At 36.3% G+C, this 19,967-nt stretch overlaps 1 protein-coding gene across 1 annotated transcript in view; it reads right to left on the bottom strand.

Annotated features, from left to right (window-relative positions):
- Positions 1 to 1,832: 1,832 nt before the first annotated feature.
- SEC62 (SEC62 homolog, preprotein translocation factor) overlaps positions 1,833 to 19,967 on the bottom strand; it is a 36,388-nt gene continuing 18,253 nt past the window's right edge. The window contains exons 4-8 of the mRNA XM_042457525.1: positions 19,705 to 19,915; positions 17,711 to 17,803; positions 8,069 to 8,129; positions 5,649 to 5,768; positions 1,833 to 3,793 (exon numbers count right to left, since the gene is read on the bottom strand). Coding sequence (XP_042313459.1) covers positions 3,327 to 3,793; positions 5,649 to 5,768; positions 8,069 to 8,129; positions 17,711 to 17,803; positions 19,705 to 19,915 — 952 coding nt within the window. The 3' untranslated portion in view covers positions 1,833 to 3,326. The remainder of the gene's footprint in view (positions 3,794 to 5,648; positions 5,769 to 8,068; positions 8,130 to 17,710; positions 17,804 to 19,704; positions 19,916 to 19,967) is intronic.

Genomic DNA, 19,967 nt, shown 5'->3' with positions numbered 1-19,967 from the left:
TCTCTTACTGCTGTCTCCTACCTTTCCTAGCATTATTTTATTATTATTATTATTAACCTTTATTTATGAAGCGCTGTAAATTTACACAGTGCTGTACATGCAATCTTTTTAGTTAGATGGATCCCTGCCCTCGGGCTTACAATCTAAAAAGACATGACACAGAAGGAGAAGGGAGTGGTGGAGGAAAAGGGTAAGAGGTCCAGCAGTTCCTCTCTACCTCTGAGGCCTGGACCAAGGCAGATGGACTAATTCTAATTAGTCATGCCTTCTCATGATGTGGCCAAAGTATGACAGTCTCAATTTGATCATCTTGGCCTCCAGGGAGAATTCAGGTTTGATCTAGCATTCAAAGACCCATTTGTTTGTCTTTTTGGCTGTCTACAGTATCCTTAGCACTCTTCTCCAGTATCACGTAACAAATGAGTTAATTTTCTATCAGCTTTCTTTACATCTCACATCCATAGATGGTGATGGGGAATGAAATGGATTGGATGGTTCTAACTTTAGTGTTCAGTTGTATAGGTTTACTCTTTAGGATCTTGTCTAGTGCTTTCATCACTGCCTTTCTCATTCCAAGTCTTTTTATTTCTTGACTGCACTCTCTGTTCTGATCAGTTTCAACTAAGGTACAGGAAACCTCTATTTTGATTTTCTCATTATCTAGCTTGAATTTGTGTAGATTTTCCATGGTCATTATTTTTGTTTTCATTATGTTCTGCAGTAAGCTTGCTTTTGTACCTAATTTCTTGACCTTCCGTAGTAATTGTTCCAAGTCCATTATGTTTTCTGCTAGTAATTATTGCTTAGTACTTATGTCATATATCCATAAGAAGCTTTGTCATCAGGTAACTAACTGTATGGATGATGGAAAGCTAGATGCCATTATTTTTAGAAAGCTCATCTAAAATCTATTGTACACCACAGAGTTCTGAAAGTAGTCTTGAGAGGAACTATAATTTGTGTATAATGTTTACAAGATGGACACACTTTAAGGAAATCCTTCTGTATTTTTATATGGGAGGGATCATAGCTGAAAAAGAAGTGGTGTGAATCTCATGTAAACTTGCTTAGAGTGAACAATTTAAAGCAGTGGTTCTCAAATGGTGGGGTGGAACCCCCAAAAGGGGTGCAAGACTTGGAGGCCCAGATCCCTCCTCCCACCTTCCTAAACTTTTTTGTGTGTAAAACATACACGTGTTGGGTTAAATATCGAACTTACTAATTTGAACAATGTTATTTCCTTAAAAATGTTAAAATATGAATAAACATGAATGTGTGAATGAAAATATGCACACTAAATAAAATATTTTTATTCACATACTAAGTCGATTGGGGTGGGGTGTGACATCTGCATGTAGATGTAAAGTGGGTCCAAAGGGTAAAAGGTTTGAATACCACTGGTTTAAAGCCATCTTAGCCATGCAAACAGGTTTTACAAGCTCTGCTTCACCTACTTTTATGCATGCAGTTATTTAAGCATCTCTCAGACACAAAGTAGGATACACAAAGAACTAGTTTGTTTTTATGTGCCTCCAACAAAAGGGAGTAGAGATCACCTTCTACATGAACACTGTAAAGTGTTGAGAATGAACTGCACAGGTGAATGAGGGAAGAGTTTTGAGCAAATATACTGAGATATAAAACACGGACCTCTAAATAAAGAAATGGGACTGTGATGACAATTTACGGAGAGAAATTACTGCACGTTGCTGACTCAGATAGTAGCAGTCATGACAGACTGCTTTGCAGATGAACAGAAAAATGTAAAGCTCATGCTTTTTACTTTAGCAGCAGCTAAACAGCAGGAATAGTAATAAGAAAATCAGACCACATTTGTGAATGGTTTTTATCAATGCACACATAAAATGTATATATTTGCACAATCAGAAAAATTAACATCTTCAGTCAAAACACTGGTGATGGAAAAAGGAGAAATCTGTTATGTCAACTATTGAAAATGCAAGCAAATAACTAGCATTACCTCCTTACTAGAAAGAACTGAATCTGTATTCATAATTTCAGTTTCAGACTGAAATTCAGTGATTCACAGGAATGACGTAAAGTCTTAACTTTAAAAATGTTTATAGAACTAAACACACAATGGTCTCCCAAGTCAGTGAAATAAAGGATGTGCAAGAGAGAAGGTGAATACTCAAACTCCCCCAAGGTTTCAAGAAATTATTTGGTCTTGGTTACTTTTGTATGAACTCTGTAAAATCTTTATGCCTATCCTTCTAAAGAGGTGAATACTCTCTCATGGCAGTGTCTACTCATCAAATACAGTACTCCACTTTCTGAAGACAGAAGGAAATCATTAACATTAAGGCATACACAGAACTATGCTGTCTGCTTCTGTTAAATTAGAATCAGTTCTCTTGAACTTGAATATATGGAATGTTGGCACAGAACTGAAGCCGCCATGGAAACAGCTGCCAATCTCACTGATTCTGTGAGGTCTTTGTAACTTGCATTTCCCTAAAACACACACATCCTGAAATGGCTTTTAATTACACAAACTGAAAATTGGATAAAACTTTCAAATAATAAGTAACAGGTAAAATAAGGGGTTTACTTTATTTGTATGTTATGTACAGAATACACTTTTTGTATTATGATGGGGCAGGTCAAAACAACAGCTATAACTTCCATATTATGCTGGGTTTTTTTCCTTTTAAACCTGCTGGAGATGATATTTTATGCTCTCAACCAGAAGGACAGAACAGACTGGATTTCCTAAGCTGGATGAACACAGCTAAAAAGAAGCTTATAACCCTACAGCCAAGTTAGCACTATCTTGCATATCTGAAGAAAAATGTTTTCTTCTTAAACAAAAAGTCCTAAGAATAGTTTTATAGTTTTATAAAGATTAACAGTATCAATATGATAAACTGAAGAGTACTTTGTTATAAGCAGCAATCAAATTAACCTGCCAGGAATAAACGTGAGAGATGGTCATTCAACAATTACCATTTTAGATTACTATTCTGGAAGTGTTCACTTACTGCAAACATGCAATCTCCCAAAATATTATTAAGCAAACTATGTTCTTCAATATGCTTGATGACTCATCTAGACAAATCAAAACATCTACTGATCAACAAAAGGTGTAACAGATAGCTTTTGTAAATGTATATTAGACTACTTAGAACTTATCTTATTAAGTATTTTGTTTTATTTTTCCTCTTTGTAAAAACAAATCAGGAATGATGTTATAAAGTTATTTGGCTAAACTGTATACTTCAGCAAATTAGGAAAAAACATGGTGTTCCAGCCAATGCAGAAAATCCAACTGCCTGCACAATATTCAGTCCCAAACAATAGCTTAATTAGGATTGTTCATGTAAAGGCCTAGTATCTTCCTCATCCTCTTCATCTTCTTCACAATCCTCTTCATCTGTTTGCTGATCAAGTTCCTCTTTAGTTATCATTTCAAAATCATTTCCATTGCCACTACTGTGCTGAGACCGGTCATCTTCTCGCCTGTCACTGTCTGTGTCTGAATTCCGTTCGCCTCCAGAACCTTCAGATCCCAAGTTTCCCAGCTGATCAGCTTTGCCATCCTCATCTTCCTTTTTCTCACTGTCAGATTTCTCTTCACTGTCAGATTTGGGTTGCTTTTTGGATTCTGACTTCTCCTCTTTCTTTGAGTCAGCTTTTGGTCCTTTGTACTCATGTGTGTACAGGGGTCGGAAGGAATCAATGAAGCCAACATCAGCGGTGAGATTGGGCAAGAACCAGAAGTGATGCCTTCCACCCGTTATCAGCCAGATGATAAGGAAAAGGATGCAACGAGCTGCAAGGAAAAATGTTCAAATATTTTTAATGATATTTATAGAAGACATAGCGTATTTCTTACTGCAAGTGATAAATACCCTAAATGGTCAACAGAGGCAAACATCTGGGTGAGATATATATAATCAGCCCAGGGAAAACTTGAAGGTATTTAAAGGCTCAGTATTTTCTCACCACTATCTTTCCTTAACTGCTTTTCTTCTCAAAGAGGCAGCTCAGGTATCTGACAACAGAGGATCTCTGCACCATTTCTTCTTTCCTTATCTACCTTGGGTCTTATGATGGAAGAAAAAGGGGGCTATAAATCGAATAAACAAATATTTACTACATTAAAGTCTAAAGTATTAAAACATAAGCTCAGTCCTTATTTAGCTGAGAACAAACACACACTTTTTTCATTCCCTGAAGACAAATAAAAGCCTACTTTGGATGGCAGAATAATATAGACCCTCTGCCTAAGCTATAAGACTCAACTGCACTTCTCAAGCCAGATCTTCTTGGTGGTACTACAATGGTCTGGAGGTCTGCTTTACACTATCAAGAACAGAACATTTATTGTTGCAGCTCCTGCTCTGTATGTTCTCCCCACTGATGTTAGGCAAATATCAACAGTTTTGACATTTAGGTTTAAGATATAATACTTCACTCAAACTTTGTCTGAATTGTGATTGAGCTATGTTGTCTTGTGACTATTTTCCCCCCGTTTGTCCTTTGTAATTGTGGTTTTTAGGCTGGCTGCTCTAAACCATTTCCTTCCCTTCCACTTTGCATGCTACTACCTTTCTATCTAAACTTCTTCCACTCCTACGTGTGCTTATATATTTTGCACGCAGGGACCTGTTGCTGCTAACATCAGTACTGTGCCACTAACAGGCTGCAGTGCAGCAGCCACTGGCCAAGGGAGTCAAGCAAAGTAGTGCTGGGCAAGCTGAAACACTGAGACCTACTCAAAAGTGAAAAAATACCACAGTGGACACACAAATTGCTGTATTAGTTCACAGACAGCAAAATCAAGAGGGCAGCAATTCACAGTTGGAAATATTGACAGGTGAAGTTCCTTATTTATACAGCTTCATAGGTCAAAATCACTAGTATTTGTAGGTTTTTTTTATTTCACTTCTAATTTGTAGTTCATTTGTAATTTGTAGTCTACTTTCTTTAAGCATCTCATGATATTGTGCTACCAATTAATGAGGTTATCTCATAATAGGAATCCTCCATCTACTTGCTTTACCCAGATCCCCCTATTTAAAAGATGCATTTAGAAATGTAGGATTGCTGTGTAGATTTGGCACAGGAATGGAACATTAGCCTCTAAAACATCACATTCATCACTTGTATTTTATAAGAATCTTATAAATAGATTAATGGCAGTGGGAGAAAAAAAAACACCCTAGCAATCCTATTCTATTTCTACGTAGGCAAAGGACTGCAGTCTTTAGAACTGCTTACAACTTTGGTCTTCTAAAAACAACTATCTGTGTGGTTTTTGCTTATTTGTTTACTGTCAGGTGCTGTAGCAGAGAGATGGATTGCCTAGTCCATCAAAAACTAAGGACAAACATGCCACTGCTGCAAAGGCAATGAGAGAAAGAATAGGCATGAGTTCTCTTGAAGGAGCACTGTACTTAGGTTGCCCCATGAGACAGAAGTGGCAACAGAGCACTGTTTCTGACTCCAAAGTTTGAAATCAATCATAAATGCTGCTCATTCACAGTCAGCTATTTTTCAAATGGCACAGTGGTGACATATAGTGGCCATCTGGGAAACAGCCACATTGTGTAAACCTATGGGGAACTTAGGGCCAAGTTGTAGAGATGGGGTCGGGAAGGAAAAGACAAACAAGACACACTTACCAACAGCCAAGAGGAGAATGCTAGCCACAAAACACCCGGCCCCTACACTCAGATAATAAACTCCTACTCGCATCTCTGCAGGCCAGAGTGGGAAAAGGGTTGCAGCTATAACAGCAGTCACTGTTTTAAAAAGAGAGAGATTAAGTATGAGAAACACCAAGAAATTTAAAACCAAATGAATAGCTTGAGTTGCATAAACTGACAACACCTGAAAAACACATGTTCAGTAACACTGGCATTTTAACAATGCAGTAATAGCTTGTGGCAGCTGACTGGGATCTAGTGCATCCACCACACATTCCACTTTTGTTTAGGAAAAAAGAAGAATGGGAACAAGCCAAAGTAAAGTTCTTTCACAAAAGCATCATCAAAAGCTGCTCATGCAGTGATTGCTTATGGATGGAAAAACAAACCAAATTGGAATAAGTCTTATTTGTTTAAATATACAAAAGAATACATATTATTTGATTTCCTTAGGGAAAGAAGACTTAAATATATTGGGGAAAGTAATAATCATGCAAAGATAAATGGGCAATTGTGATTAAGAAAGTGGGAGATAAAATGGGATTATGAAGAAGTAAAAAATATAATTAACAATCATTATCGGAGATGTGTAAAATATCATTAACTTTTTTAACAAATTAATTTTTATTACACAGTACGTAATTCAAATTATACAATTCACATTTCATAATATGCTTTTCTCCCTCAATGCTGTACTTGGGAGGGAGGAGAGGGGAGAAAAGCATATTATGAAATGTGAATTATATAATTTGAATTATGTACTGTGTAATAAAAATTAATGTGTTAAAAAAAAGCATCATCAAAATCTATCAGAGCTTGCCAATGCACATTGGGTTCTATGGCATAAAAAAAACTTCCTAGGGGAGTATGCCCTATCAAACTGGACAAGATCTTCCCAGTCATGAACAATGAGGAACTCATTCAGAACTCCTTGAGGTTTTTCCTAGCTGCCCAATAATGACTGCTACTATCATTACTGCTACAACATATGAGAACATCACTTTCATCCTATCATAGCCCTTTAACTTCTACAGAGAACAGAGTAACTAAAACAGGATAGTTTTATCAGTCATTATTTCTTCTAATGCACAACACATTTTTAATTAAACTTTGGAATTCTTTGGAAGTGCTAAAAACCATTTCCCCATTCCACTTCTGTCATGTGACACAGATGATCCTAATGCTGTCCCAAGGCCTTCTTTGGATAGTCAGGAAATAAAACTGTGAACAGGCACTTCACTGTCTCACTCTCATTTTGATGCAGAAGCACCATAGCAGTCTTGTGGCTCCAGTATGTAGGAGTAAGACTCTTGATTGAACAATTCTAATCTTCTCTTCTTTCGTCAAGCACCCTGGAAATATGTTCACCAGAGATTTCTGCAGATTATATAAATCTGTTAAACCTTCCTAAGAATATGTAATGTACTCTCATTTGTACCATATATGTATTCCCAAATATTCTGCGTGTTAATACTTAATAAAGCTAATTTAAGATAGATTAAAGTACTTCATAGAAATAGCAAGAACTCTACACATAAGAGAACACTTTCTATCCCTAGGCAGTTGTAGCATCCCATACTTTTCTCCTGTCTGTATAAACCTTTAAGGAGGACCCTGAAACACTTATGAAATTAAGGCACACAATCAATTAGCACCAAACCTTGAAATCTGTCAGTCATTTAAAAGATACAAGCACATGTATCCAATTCTAGTACTGATTTGACACAGTAAAAATCTGGTCATCAGTTTGTTTGGGGTTTTTTTGCCTTCTTCAATAGATCTGGCATCTTGAGGTAGGTGACAGAACATTATTATCATATATACTCGTGTATACGTCCAAAAATTTATACCAGAAATGACCCCAAAAACTGGGTTCAACTTATATACGGGTCAATACAGCAACAGGCACTTCCCAGTCCGGCTCACTCTTGAGGGGACAGCCAGGCACAGGAGGAAGGGTGGGCATTTGTCCCCTCAAGCCTCCTCCCTAGTCTGGGCTGAGGAGGAAGAGGAAGAGTGCATGCCGCCCATCTGTGATTGCTTGCAGTCACCCGCTTGTCTCTTCCTCCTCTCCACCTTCTGTGAGGAGATACAGACAACTGAGGGTGGGTGGATGGGTAGCAAAGCAAGACATCCTTTACATCCTTTGTTACATGCACTTAGGTTTTACCCTCAAATTATCCACAGGTCATATAAAAATCCATAATTTCGGCCCCAAAACCTACCCTCAACTTATATGTGAAGTCAACTTATAGTCAAGTATATATAGTATATTACAGACAACTAGTAAAAACTAAAAACATCATAAAACATCATAAAACATCATGCCCTTGGAAAAGTCACAGATATAATGAGATTATTACCTATTTCACTCATTAATGATCATTCTAACTTACCAAGTATGAGTCCCATGGCAAATGTTTTAAAATGAACTGGGTCATAGATCCACACATATACCTGGAAGGAGAACAGCCAAGCAAAAATTAAACCAGAATAAGAAAGACAAGTATTTACTAGAAGGCTGTTTGGAGATGATTTACATTAGTTCTTTGTTACTCTAGCAAGGCAGAAAAGGCAAAGAAGTATAAGAGGAATACCCAAATTCCTGGCTAGGCAGTCATCTTGCTTCCCAAGGGAAGATATTCCTCTGCCATATAACATTCAGTAATTATTCAGGATGGTTAAAATGTATGAGCTAAAAAGGGTTTTCTTCGAAATGGGTGAACAGGCAATCAAACAACAAAGTTCAAAACATATAAGGAAGAAATGTTGCATAGTGGGACAAAAAGAAAGTCCCAAGTTTAAGTAAATATTTTATTAGATCTCAACTGGCTGTGATTTTCCAGAAAAAAAAGAACTTGGCATCATCATGGGCAGCCCAATGGAAACACAGTATAGTTCAAGAGGCAGTGAAAATGCAAACTCTAGAAGACAGTTTACAAAAAAAGGAACTGAAAACCAGAATGGGAGTGCAGGTTAAATACCATCTGTAGCTCTAGTAGCTCAATCTAAGGAAGGTTGCCATTATAGGTGTGGTAAGGGTAGCTGAAATGATCTTGGAGTTCCCACACTACACAGAAAGTCTTAAATGTTTGGGGCTTTTTAGCACATAAACAAAAGCAAAGCAAAACAAAAAGGGCATGATTAAAGACTTATAAAATTAGGACAGAGAAATCCATTCCTTCACTAAAAGAAAGAGACAGTCAATTTATTGAAAATAGGTTGAGAACAGTCAGACCAAAATAAAGTAATTTTTCACGCAACTGTCTCTTTCGTCATAGGCTTCATACATAGGAATCTAGTTACACAGGGAATCTGTTAATTCTTTGACTGCTCCCAAGAAAATTCTTGATCAAATGAAAGTATTTGATTCCAAGCAATAAGACTACTTAGTGAGGAATGATGCGCAGAAAAGAGGGGCTATTTTCTCTGACCTTCTAAATTATAAATAGCAGCACCAGGTTGAATGCAACAACAAGAATGAACAATAACAAAATAGTTGGCACCAGAAGATACCAGGAAGATGATTATAACAGAAGGGGAAGCAAAGCTCAGAACACAACACTTGCTTTGCATGTATAAAGTTACAGGTTTGATGCTCCGCATCTCTAGGGCTGCATCTGCACTGCAGAAATAATGCAGTTTGACATCACATTAACTGCCATGGCTCAATGCTATGGAATTCTAGGATTTGTAGTTTTATGAGTTAGTTAGTGTTCTCTCTTTTTTTTTTTTTTTTTTTTGATTTGCTCATTTCACATCTTAATCTTATTTACACTCAATTTTTTTATACTTATTATAATCAATTTGACAAAAACAACTGTTTCTGAATAGAAAAAAAATATGTACACACATTTTTCCTCATTTCACATACATCAAATTTATATCAAAATATCTTTCTTTATATCAAATACCTTTACCCATGTCTGTGCTATTGGTAACCACTCATCATTTAATTCCAATTCAAATCTATTATTTAGCAATTTTGTCAATCTGTCCATTTCCTTCATTTCTTGTGTCTTTATTATCCATTCTTCTATTTGTGGTGGATTACTGCTCTTCCAATTTTGTGCTATCACAAGTCTTGCAGCAGTAACTAAATATAAAAAAGTTCTCCAATATTTTTTTTCCATCTTTTTTTCCATCATTGGCAACATGTTCAGTAAATAGAACTCTGGAGACATGTTAAATTGAAAAGAAAAGGCTGTTTGTATCTCAGAATGAACCTTGAACCAAAATTTCTTAACTTTTTTACAAGACCACCACATATGCCACATCGTGCCCTCCTTCTCCCCACATCTCCAACATTTTAAGTTAGGTATTTTATATATATTTTTATTTTAGCTGGTGTGAAATACCATCTAGTGGATATTTTGAGATGATTTTCTTTTAGAGACTGTGAGGCGGTGAATTTATTTGTCTTGTCCTAGGCCTTCAGCCATTCTTCATATGGGATTGGATGTCCTATATCCCGTGCCCATCTTATCATATTTTCTTTTATTGTCTCCTTTTCAAGATCTCTCATTAGTAATGTCTTGTAGAATTTTGCTATCTTTTTTCTTTGTGGTTTCCACCATATATCATCGAGTTCATTTATTATTATTTCAATCCCTCTATTCTTTATATCATCTTTGAATTTAGATTTGATTTGAAAGTATTCTATCCAGTTAAGTGTGTATCCTTGTTTACTTAGCTCTTCTCTTTCTCTCATTGTTAGTATCCCTTTTGAACCAATATTTACCAAATCTTTGTATGTTAGCCATTTTGTTCCCTTCTTTCTATGGCTGAAGAAAGCTTCTTGTATTGATGTCCATAAAGGTAGTTTATTGTAAAACTTATCTCTTATTTTTGCCCAAGTTGGAAACAGGATTCTCCTTATATAGCAGTTTTTAAAGTCCTTGTAGGAAACTAGATCTTTATATAATAAATATGCATGCCAACCCATCTTTAGTCCCTCTCCTTCTAGGTTCAACAATTCTGTATCCTCTAACTTAATCCATTCTTGTATCCAATTAAGTTTCCCCGCCCACATATATAATTTGATATACGGCATCACGTAACCACCCTTCTCTCTAGTCTTTCAGCGTTTCCCATTTAACTCTTGGTTTTCCTCCCTTCCATATAAACTTTTTAAAAGCCCTATTCATTCTCTGTATCAGCTCTTCCTTCATAATAAAAGGTAAATTGCAAAACAAAAACAAGAGTTTTGGGAGGATAGACATTTTTACAAGTGCAATTCTCCCGAGAATTGACAGATGCATGGTGTTCCCTTTCACTAGCTCCTTCTGAATTTCTTTCCATTTCTCTTTATAGTTATTTTCAAGCAAATTATTATTGTTGTTTGTCATCCAGATCCCCAAATACTTGACTTTCTTTGTACTGTAATTGCACATCCTGATTTTTGACTTAGTTTTTCCCCTTCTTTTTCCCCAATGTTTTTTATTACCAGTTGAGTCTTTTCCTTATTTATCTTAAACCCAGCATATTTTCCAAATTCTTTAAATTCGCACATCAGGTGGTTTAAACCTTTAAGTGGGTCTTCCAAAATTGCTACTAAGTCATCTGCAAATGCCAATACTTTTCTTTCCTTTCCCTTTATTCCACTACCTTTGATCTTATCATTATCTCTTATAGAGTTTATCAATATCTCTATCATATTTATAAAAAGAAGGGGTGACAGGGGACACCCCTGTCTAGTACCTTTGTTTATTTTAAAAGTAGTGGATTTACTCCCATTTGTTTTTATTTGGGCAGATTTCTGCTTATATATTTGTTTAATATTATTGATAAAAAATTTCCAACCTTCATTCTTTTTAATATTTCGCACATAAAGATCCATTTTATATTGTCGAACGCCTTTTCGGCGTCGACGAAAAACAATGCAAGATTTTTTTGTCTGTTATGATTATAGTGTTCCAGAATGTTAATCAGAATTCTAATGTTCGTTTTTATTGTCTTCCTGGGAGAAAACCATTCTGATCTTTCTTAATGATATCATCAAGAATCTTTTTAAACCTCTCCGCTAAAATCATCGTATATGCTTATTCCTTTGATCTTTTGTTATCATTTCTATTTTCTTTCCATCTAAGTATTTGTTCATTTCTAATATTAAGTCCTGTGAGCTCTCTTCCTCCATGTATAGTTCTTGATAGTATTCAGAAAATGCTTTTTGGATTGACTCTTGATTGTGGACCAGTTGTTCTTTATATCTAATTTCATCTATTGTTCTGCTTTTCTTGTCTCTCTTTATTTTCATTGCTAACCATCTGCCTATTTTATTAGCGTGTTCAAATTGTCTTTGTTTCATTTTCCTCAATTCAAAAGCTATTTCTTCTGCAATCTCTGATTTTAACTGATGTTGTAAAAATTTAATTTTGCTTGATAAGCTCTTATTTGAAGGGTTGGATATTAATTTCTCCTCATACTTTTTAATTTCCTCTAATATTAATTTTTTTCTCTTTTGTTTTTCTTTTTTAATTTCACATGCTCTCTGAATCAGAAGGCCTCTCATAGTAGCCTTGCTAGCCTCCCATATAGTTTTCATTGGCATCTCACCTGTATCATTTTCTTCAAAGAATAACATCAACTCTTTTCTCATTCTTTTAACAAAGATTTCATCTGTCAATAAAATCTCATTTAATTTTCATTCATAATCTTTTCTGAACTGACCTTGTAAATATAATTCTATGGCATTATCCGATCATGAGTTAGTTAGTGTTCTCTATCACAAAGCTCTGATGCCACAACAAATCGCAAATCCCAAGATTGCACAGGATGGAGCCATGGCAGTTAAAGTGGTGTCAAACTGCATTATTCTATGATTCTATTTCTTTAGTATATTTGCAGCCTCAGTGGGGTTGGAAGAACTCCTGCCTGGACCTCTGCAAAGCTGCTGCTAGTCAGTGTCAACAATGCTGGGCCAGGTGGAGCAATACTCTTAGTATAAAATAGCTTGCTATTTTTTCTAGAACATTCCAAGTCACAAAACCAAAGAGTCAAAAAGTCAGTGTCATAAAATGTGGAATGCAGTCTGATAAATGGTTCCTAGACTGTAAACACCTGAACTATTTAGGAATTATGACCATTCATATATTGTGTTTTAAGATAAATCATTTTTTTAACCAAAACTAGGCCTAAAAATGTCTTGATAAATGTGAAAGTTGTGGCTTTAAATTATTGATATCATTAGTGGTCCATAATTCCTAAACTCTGTTTGAAAGCTGGAACAATCTTATCTTTAAAAATGCCAATAGCCTGATTTGGACATCTCTGATAGGGAGTCTTTGAATTTTGCTTATTTCTAATGAAAGTGAGCACAATATATTTGATTTGTTTACTTCAAATGTTTTGTATTAGCAACTGATTTTACTCTGTTTTGCATAATGATTTAATAGTAAAAGAAGAGAAGACTAGCCTCAGAATGTTTCTTGCATATTATTATTCAGTAATTTATGCTATATATCTTGCCTTTTCTCCAGAAATGAGACTCAAAGTGTTTATAAAAAGTGGAATACAGAAAAAATCACATATAAAGTCAGAAGTTAAAACATAAAACGTTCTTATTAAAAGGGAATTAGATAAGCCATAAAATTAAAACCATTTAAAACAAATCCATGAGAAGTCAGTAAACCAACTGTTCCTAAAAATCTAATGGAAAACAAAAAATTTCAACTCTTCAAGGAAGGATAGCAAATAGAAAGCTGTATTTACTTCTTTGGGAGAGAGTTCCAAACCAAGAAGGCCTGCTGATAAGACGAATAATCCTATGCCTGTATAATGCATACATAAATAAATCTTATGCCTCTATTTTACTGGAAAATTTGCTCTCTAATAAAAAGCTGCCTTGTTGTAGAGAAAGTCAAACATCCTCAGTTAACTGCAAGTTCAGGATTAGCTATACACATAGGACATATTTTAGGACAGTCCTTGAACAAAGACATATTTGTCACACAATACATAATGAACTGATAGCACTTGTTGCAACACAATGTGATGATGGCCACTGTTTTATAAGGAGTAAACAAATTCATGAGAAATAAATTAACAGCTATGTAGCTTGCAAACACAAGCACAGTATGCTTCGAAATATCAGTTTCCATGGTTAAAATGTGTATGGGGGTGGGGAACAGTCATGAACAGAAAACAAATGAGTGGGAATTGAAAACAAGCCTCTTGTCATAACATAAACTGCTAAAAAGAACCTCACTTCAAAATTGGTAAGCATATCTAATTGGACATTTCTCAGCAGCTCTCCTGACCAGTTTCCTCCTCTGTATCAAATTGCTTCTTGGAGTTAATGAAAAAGCCCATACTTCTAAGTGATCAACAGGGGACCACAACTTCTAATTAATAAGACTAAGGCGGGAGCCAAACTGTGCGGCTCCCACGCGGAGCAAAAAAGAAGCTCCATTTCAGAGCTTCTTTTTGCAACACCTTTATGATGTTGCGAGGCGCCACTGGCGCATTCGCGACGTCATAGGTGCCGCGACACGTCTGGACGCTATGCGTCCAGTACGTAAACATGGCGGCCCCCCATGTGGAAGGGGCACCGCCATGTTGTACGTATTCTATACGTACTAGGGTTAGGGGGGTGCGGAAGCACCGCCCCTTCCTAACCCTAGTACGTATAGAAGACGTACTATATGGCGGTTTGTATCCCGCCTAAGGCAGTCAATTGTTCGAACATCAGCATCAACTTTGAAACAGAGAAATCAATAATAACGCCCAAGCAGGACAAAAGTAAAAATACACACTGGCAGGGAGATAGGTCAGCAAAAAGAATTTGTCCAGAATTATGTCTCCATACGTAGACTTGCATATGCAGAAATTAAAACTGTAGTTCTTTATCATCTATATCCAGTACAGTAACAGAGTCAGCAGAGTGCCAGATGCACATTGTGACCAGTGCATACTGTGTACCAACTTCCATCAGGACCTCTTGCTAATGTCTCTTTACATATCTTCACAATTCAGTAAAGGGGTTTCATGGTGCCTCTACTACATAGTTAGCAGAATTATGTAACATCACAGGTAATATAGGATTCCGGGGAACCTTAAGAAGAAAATCTCACCAATGGATAGTCAAACAGTAGTCAATGGGTAGTCAAACAGTAGTCAAAGGATGCAGTAGTCAAAGAGTCATCAATGAGTAGTCAAAGGATGCAGTTGCACAACACAGTTCTAGGAAATTTAACCAAAGCAGCTAATCACATAGCCCTGTCTGGCCATGAAGAAAACTCCAGATTCTGCAATGTAGTATTACTGTTCACATAATGAATGGCATTCAAGCCAGATGAGTTCCTTCATTCAGACCAGAAATAAATGTCTACAGTCAACTTCCTAGCTGCACAGCTAATTTGGGAGACATGCAAACTATTGAAGAGAAAACAATATCGCCGTCTAACAAATGAAAATAACTAATAATTTATGGTTCTCCTCACTACACCATAGCCCATAATGACCTACACTATGAATGTTCATATCTTCAACACATTTGATCTCAAGCATTCTTAGAAGAAAGGATGATGAGATTGTGCAATGAAAACACTGGTTATGCGTAATTGTATTCACTTGTTTCCTGCCTATTATTTTTAGATTTAGAAAGGTAATCTATAATTTATTTGTGTAGTCATTTATGTAGGCAGCACTTTACAAAGAATAGACTTCACCAGTCCCTTTGGGGTAGAATTTAAAAGAGAAAAAGGAAAACAAAAGAAGAATGGAGGTGGCTACAGAAGATTTATATACGATGTTTGTATATGTCAGTGATGTACCTGACTTCATTACAATAAGGAATAGAAACAGGGAATCCCCTTGTCATGAGGAAGACCTTAAAAGGAAAAAAGATGGTGGTAACAAGGAGGTGTTTCAGAAGTATATTAGTACCAATTCTTTACCGTGAACATTCTTGATAATTTCATCATTCAAAATTCTGTATTTCAAATCACAAAACTCAAAGTTCTATTTTAAAACCTTTATAGTCTGTGTATGTTACATTACAATGAAATTTTATTGGACTTGTTTTACATAATCAGAGCCGGCTTGGGAAAGTTAGTTCTAACAGGTGGCATAAAGATGTTGAAAATATAAATAAATATATTTGGGGAATTATATTACATCAGAATATTTTGAATATGGCTTGGACACTGCCTGCTGGGCCAAAACTAGCAAAATGAATTTTAACAGAGAGAAATGTTGGACAATACTCATGGGCAGTAGAAATTAAATGCACAGATACAGGATGGGTGACACCTGGTTTGACATCAGTACATGCGAAAGGGATCTAGCTAAACAACAGTCTTGGTGGACTACAGGGTGAACATGAGTCAGCAATGTGATGCAGCAGCTAAAAAACCCAGAGCAATTCTAGGCTGCATTAACAGGAGTATAGTGTAAAGGTTGAGGGAAGTAACAGTACTACCCTATTCTGCTTTGGTCAGACCTCACCTGGAGCACCACAATTCAAGAAGGATGTGGACAAGTTGCACATGTCCAGAGGAGAGCTATCAAAACAGTGAAAGTCTAGAGACCATGCCCTATGAGGATCTACTTAGGGAGGCTGGGTATGTTTAGCCTGGAGAAAAGAAGATTAAGGGGTGATCTGAAGGGATGCCACATTGAGGATGGAGCAAGCTTATTTTCTCCTGCTCCGGAAAATAGGACCCAGAGGAATTGATTCAAGCTACAGGAAAGGAAATTCTACCTAAACTTTAGGAAGAACTTCTTGACAGTTAGAACTGTTTAATATAGTGGAACATGCTGCCTCAGAGTGTGGTGGAGTCTCCTTCTTTGGAGGGATTAAAACAGAGGCTAGATGGCCACCTGTTGGAAGTGGTTTGATTTTATATTCCAGCATGGCAGGCAGTTGGATTGGATGGCTCTTGTAGTCTCTTCCAATTTCATGGTGTCTAGTTCTACTGTCAAACCCAGATCTGTGAGCCTTGGTCAGTAATAATTTTAAAAGGTTCATATGGATTTATTGGGACAACCAGGTGGGTACAAAAGTGTTTCATTTTTATTGCCCATTATATTTTACACAACCCTTACCTATCAATTTTTCCCTAAAATGTAACGTGACGAAGACATATCGGGGGGGGGGGGATTGAACAGGATACGGAGGCATGACAAAACAATGAAAGGTCAAGCAGTCATCCACCTGTGGAATCTTTCCTGCCATCTGCACAACCCAGAATCTTAGCCAAGTCTAAAGGTTCAGCCAGAACAGAAAGTTTTGTACTGGCTATAGGGAGAAAAACAGAAGCCATTTGTCCTTATTCTGAATGCAACTACAGTCATCCCTCCATATTTGCGGCTTTGATTATTCACGGATTTGATTAATATGTTCTCTCTAGGAATATCTAGGTCCTCCAGCGCAACTCTATGGTTAACTTTAACTAAAAGTTAAAGACAGAATGCTCTACTAGGCCTTTGTAGCTCCTCCAGGGCAGTTCTATGGTCAGTGTCTGTCAGACATCAACCACAGAGTTGCACTGGAGGACCCAGAGATACCTAGAGAGGTGTCCTTTCAGTAAAAACATGGTGTTTTGTTATTTGCGGTTTTTCCATATTCATGGGGGTCTTCTGCCCCTAACCCTAGCGAATATCGAGGGACAACTGTAATGGTATGGTCCATCTGACTAAGGCATACATTTTTCAGGATTTTCAGCAACAGCAAGCCCATTCTTTTCCAAATTATAAACATATTGGGAAGCCACAAGCTGTGGTATGAAGATATAAAAACTGTCTTGTTGAATCAGACTAAGATCAATTATCGGCCAGACCTGGAATTTCTATGTGTTACAATTTTCTGGTAAGTTTTTGTTCTGTTAGATTTTTTATTTAATTTCTTTAAATATGCCTTTTTAACACAGAGAGCCATATAGCTTTAATTCTGATCAACTGCTTCTCATTCTACTATTAGCACTTCAAGGAAGAATCCAGTCAAGCTAATGGATTTCTCCACATTTTTACGTAATGTAAATGTTACAGACAGCAAAATGTCAACATTAGAGCAACTGAGATGAACAGATACCACATACCTCGTTTCCATCCAGAAAAACTTGATCTTCATGAGGTTCAAGTTTAAACTTTCTTTTTGTCTCCTTCTTTTTAGGTGTGCCTGGGGTCTCATCCTAAGGACATATATTGAAAACAGATTTAAGGGAACCAAGCTCATGAGTCGTCTCATTAAAGCTGTGAGATGGAAGCATTCAAAATAATTTTTGGAGACACAAAAGAGTCCCCACTCACTTCCCTCCCTCTTGACACTTTTTGATTTGAAAAAGTAAATACTAAAGTGAAGGTTCCAGTCCAGATTATAGATTTCAAGCTTCAATATACCCTTACAAGTGATCATTTCATTAAAACCCCAGAAAATATTCTCTTGCTATCAAGGAAGTAAGTTAAACTACTATTTGGTTAACTATTCAGTCTAAGATTACAGATCACTCAGTGAGTAAGATACAACTACTGATTGTTCTTGCCCACTGATTCTCTTCTTGTTCTTAGAACATCCAGTTCTAAGATAATGTATTTCAATTTGAACACAAATTCCTTGAACATCTTTCCAAACAAATCTTAAATCATAGATCCTTATAAAATTTGGATTAAGTAAAGTTCAGACTTTCCAATAAACCAGAAAAAAATGTATCTTCCATCTACTTTGCTCTTCTCTCTGTCAACATCCCCTTCCCTCTTCTACTGCCTAGAGATGTATTTATTCCACCACAGTGGATAGAAAGAGTACTGGAATGTTACCAAGTCTCTCTAGGAATCATCCACTATTGTTTAAAAATACAAGCATGATCCAGCCAATGTTAAGTACTTCCAATTTCCACTCATTTCAAAGATTTATATAATTGCAAAAGTATCCTATAACAAAATCTTTAAATGGTCTATGATTGGTAGATGTACTATGTTTTTTATTTTGCTGATAAATGTAAAATAATTAACCACTGGTAACTGAAGAGGGCAAAATAAAAATAAACATGGGACTTAATTATAGCTATGTTTTCAGCCCACCTAGATACAAAAGTGAAAATGTGTTGATTGTCTTGACTGAGAATCTTTGTGAGAAATTGCCAAGGCAGACCTCTTTGTTCTTCTGGATTTTTTAGTGGCATTTGATACCATATCTTAATCTCACTCTGGACTGCTTTTGGGAGTGAGGCTAGAGCCTTTGGAGGGGCAGGACCAAAAAGGCAGTACTGGCAAATTACTCTTTTGCCCCACAACTCTGTTAGAGACCTAGACGTTTGGGCTGATGTATTACCGCTACCATTTTACCTCTTGTTTTGATCTACTAATCTGGAAGACAGACATGTTTGCTTCCAAAATCTTCTATACCAAACACTTCATGTTCTCTTTTCAAAACTATCTCATATGGAACCATATCTTAAGTATGACAAAATATCATGAAAAAAGATGTGGTAGAAAGGAAAAAAGCCAAACAGAAAATCTTAGGGGAATGTTTCACTGTGGTTTTACTGCAGTAAGCTTTGTTGGCTTGTTTTTGTTGAATTTTCATCTTATTTTGAATGAAATGTTATTTACTCCACCATTCTTAGCAGTTTAATACTAGTATATTTTATTGTTATTATTATTATTTCTTACCCACCTCTCTCCATGGATTGAAGTGAGGAGTAACAAAAATTAACAGATACACATCAATCAAAAAGGAGCCCTGGTGGTGCAGTGGTTAAATGCCAGTACTGCAGCCACTCACTCACAAACCACAAGGTTGTGAGTTCAATCCCAGCCAGGGGCTCAGGGTCAACTCAGCTTTGCATCTTTCCATGGTTGCTAAAATGCATACCCAGCTTGTTAGGAGCAATTAGCTTACATTTGTAAACTGCTTATAGACTGCTTAGTGCAGTATGAAGCAGTATATAAAGAAAGCTGCTATTGCTATCAAAATACACATCAATTTAAAAGGACATACATACAATTTAAAATGACAAGATATATGAATATTAAAACAATACACACTTAAAATTCATCATTTAAAATTCACTCACTTTACATTTACACTCACCTTCTTTCCCTCTTCTTTCTCACCATCCTTTTTCTTCTCCTTTTCTTTCTCCTTCTTAGCCTTCTCATCTTTCCCACCATCCTTTTTGCTCTTTTTCTCATCTTCCTTTCCACTCTCAGTCTTTCCTTTCTCTTTCTCTTTTTTTATGTCCTTGTCTGGTTTCATTTTCATCACTTTTAGTGCTCGATGAAAAAACTGTTTCTTCAGAAGCCTTAAAAATAAAATCATACTTAATTGGGTAGTTCACTGCTAGAATGGAATTA

This window comes from Sceloporus undulatus, chromosome 3, assembly GCF_019175285.1.
Source record: "Sceloporus undulatus isolate JIND9_A2432 ecotype Alabama chromosome 3, SceUnd_v1.1, whole genome shotgun sequence".
Classification (NCBI taxonomy): domain Eukaryota; kingdom Metazoa; phylum Chordata; class Lepidosauria; order Squamata; family Phrynosomatidae; genus Sceloporus; species Sceloporus undulatus.
This window is presented reverse-complemented; position numbering and strand designations above follow the sequence as displayed.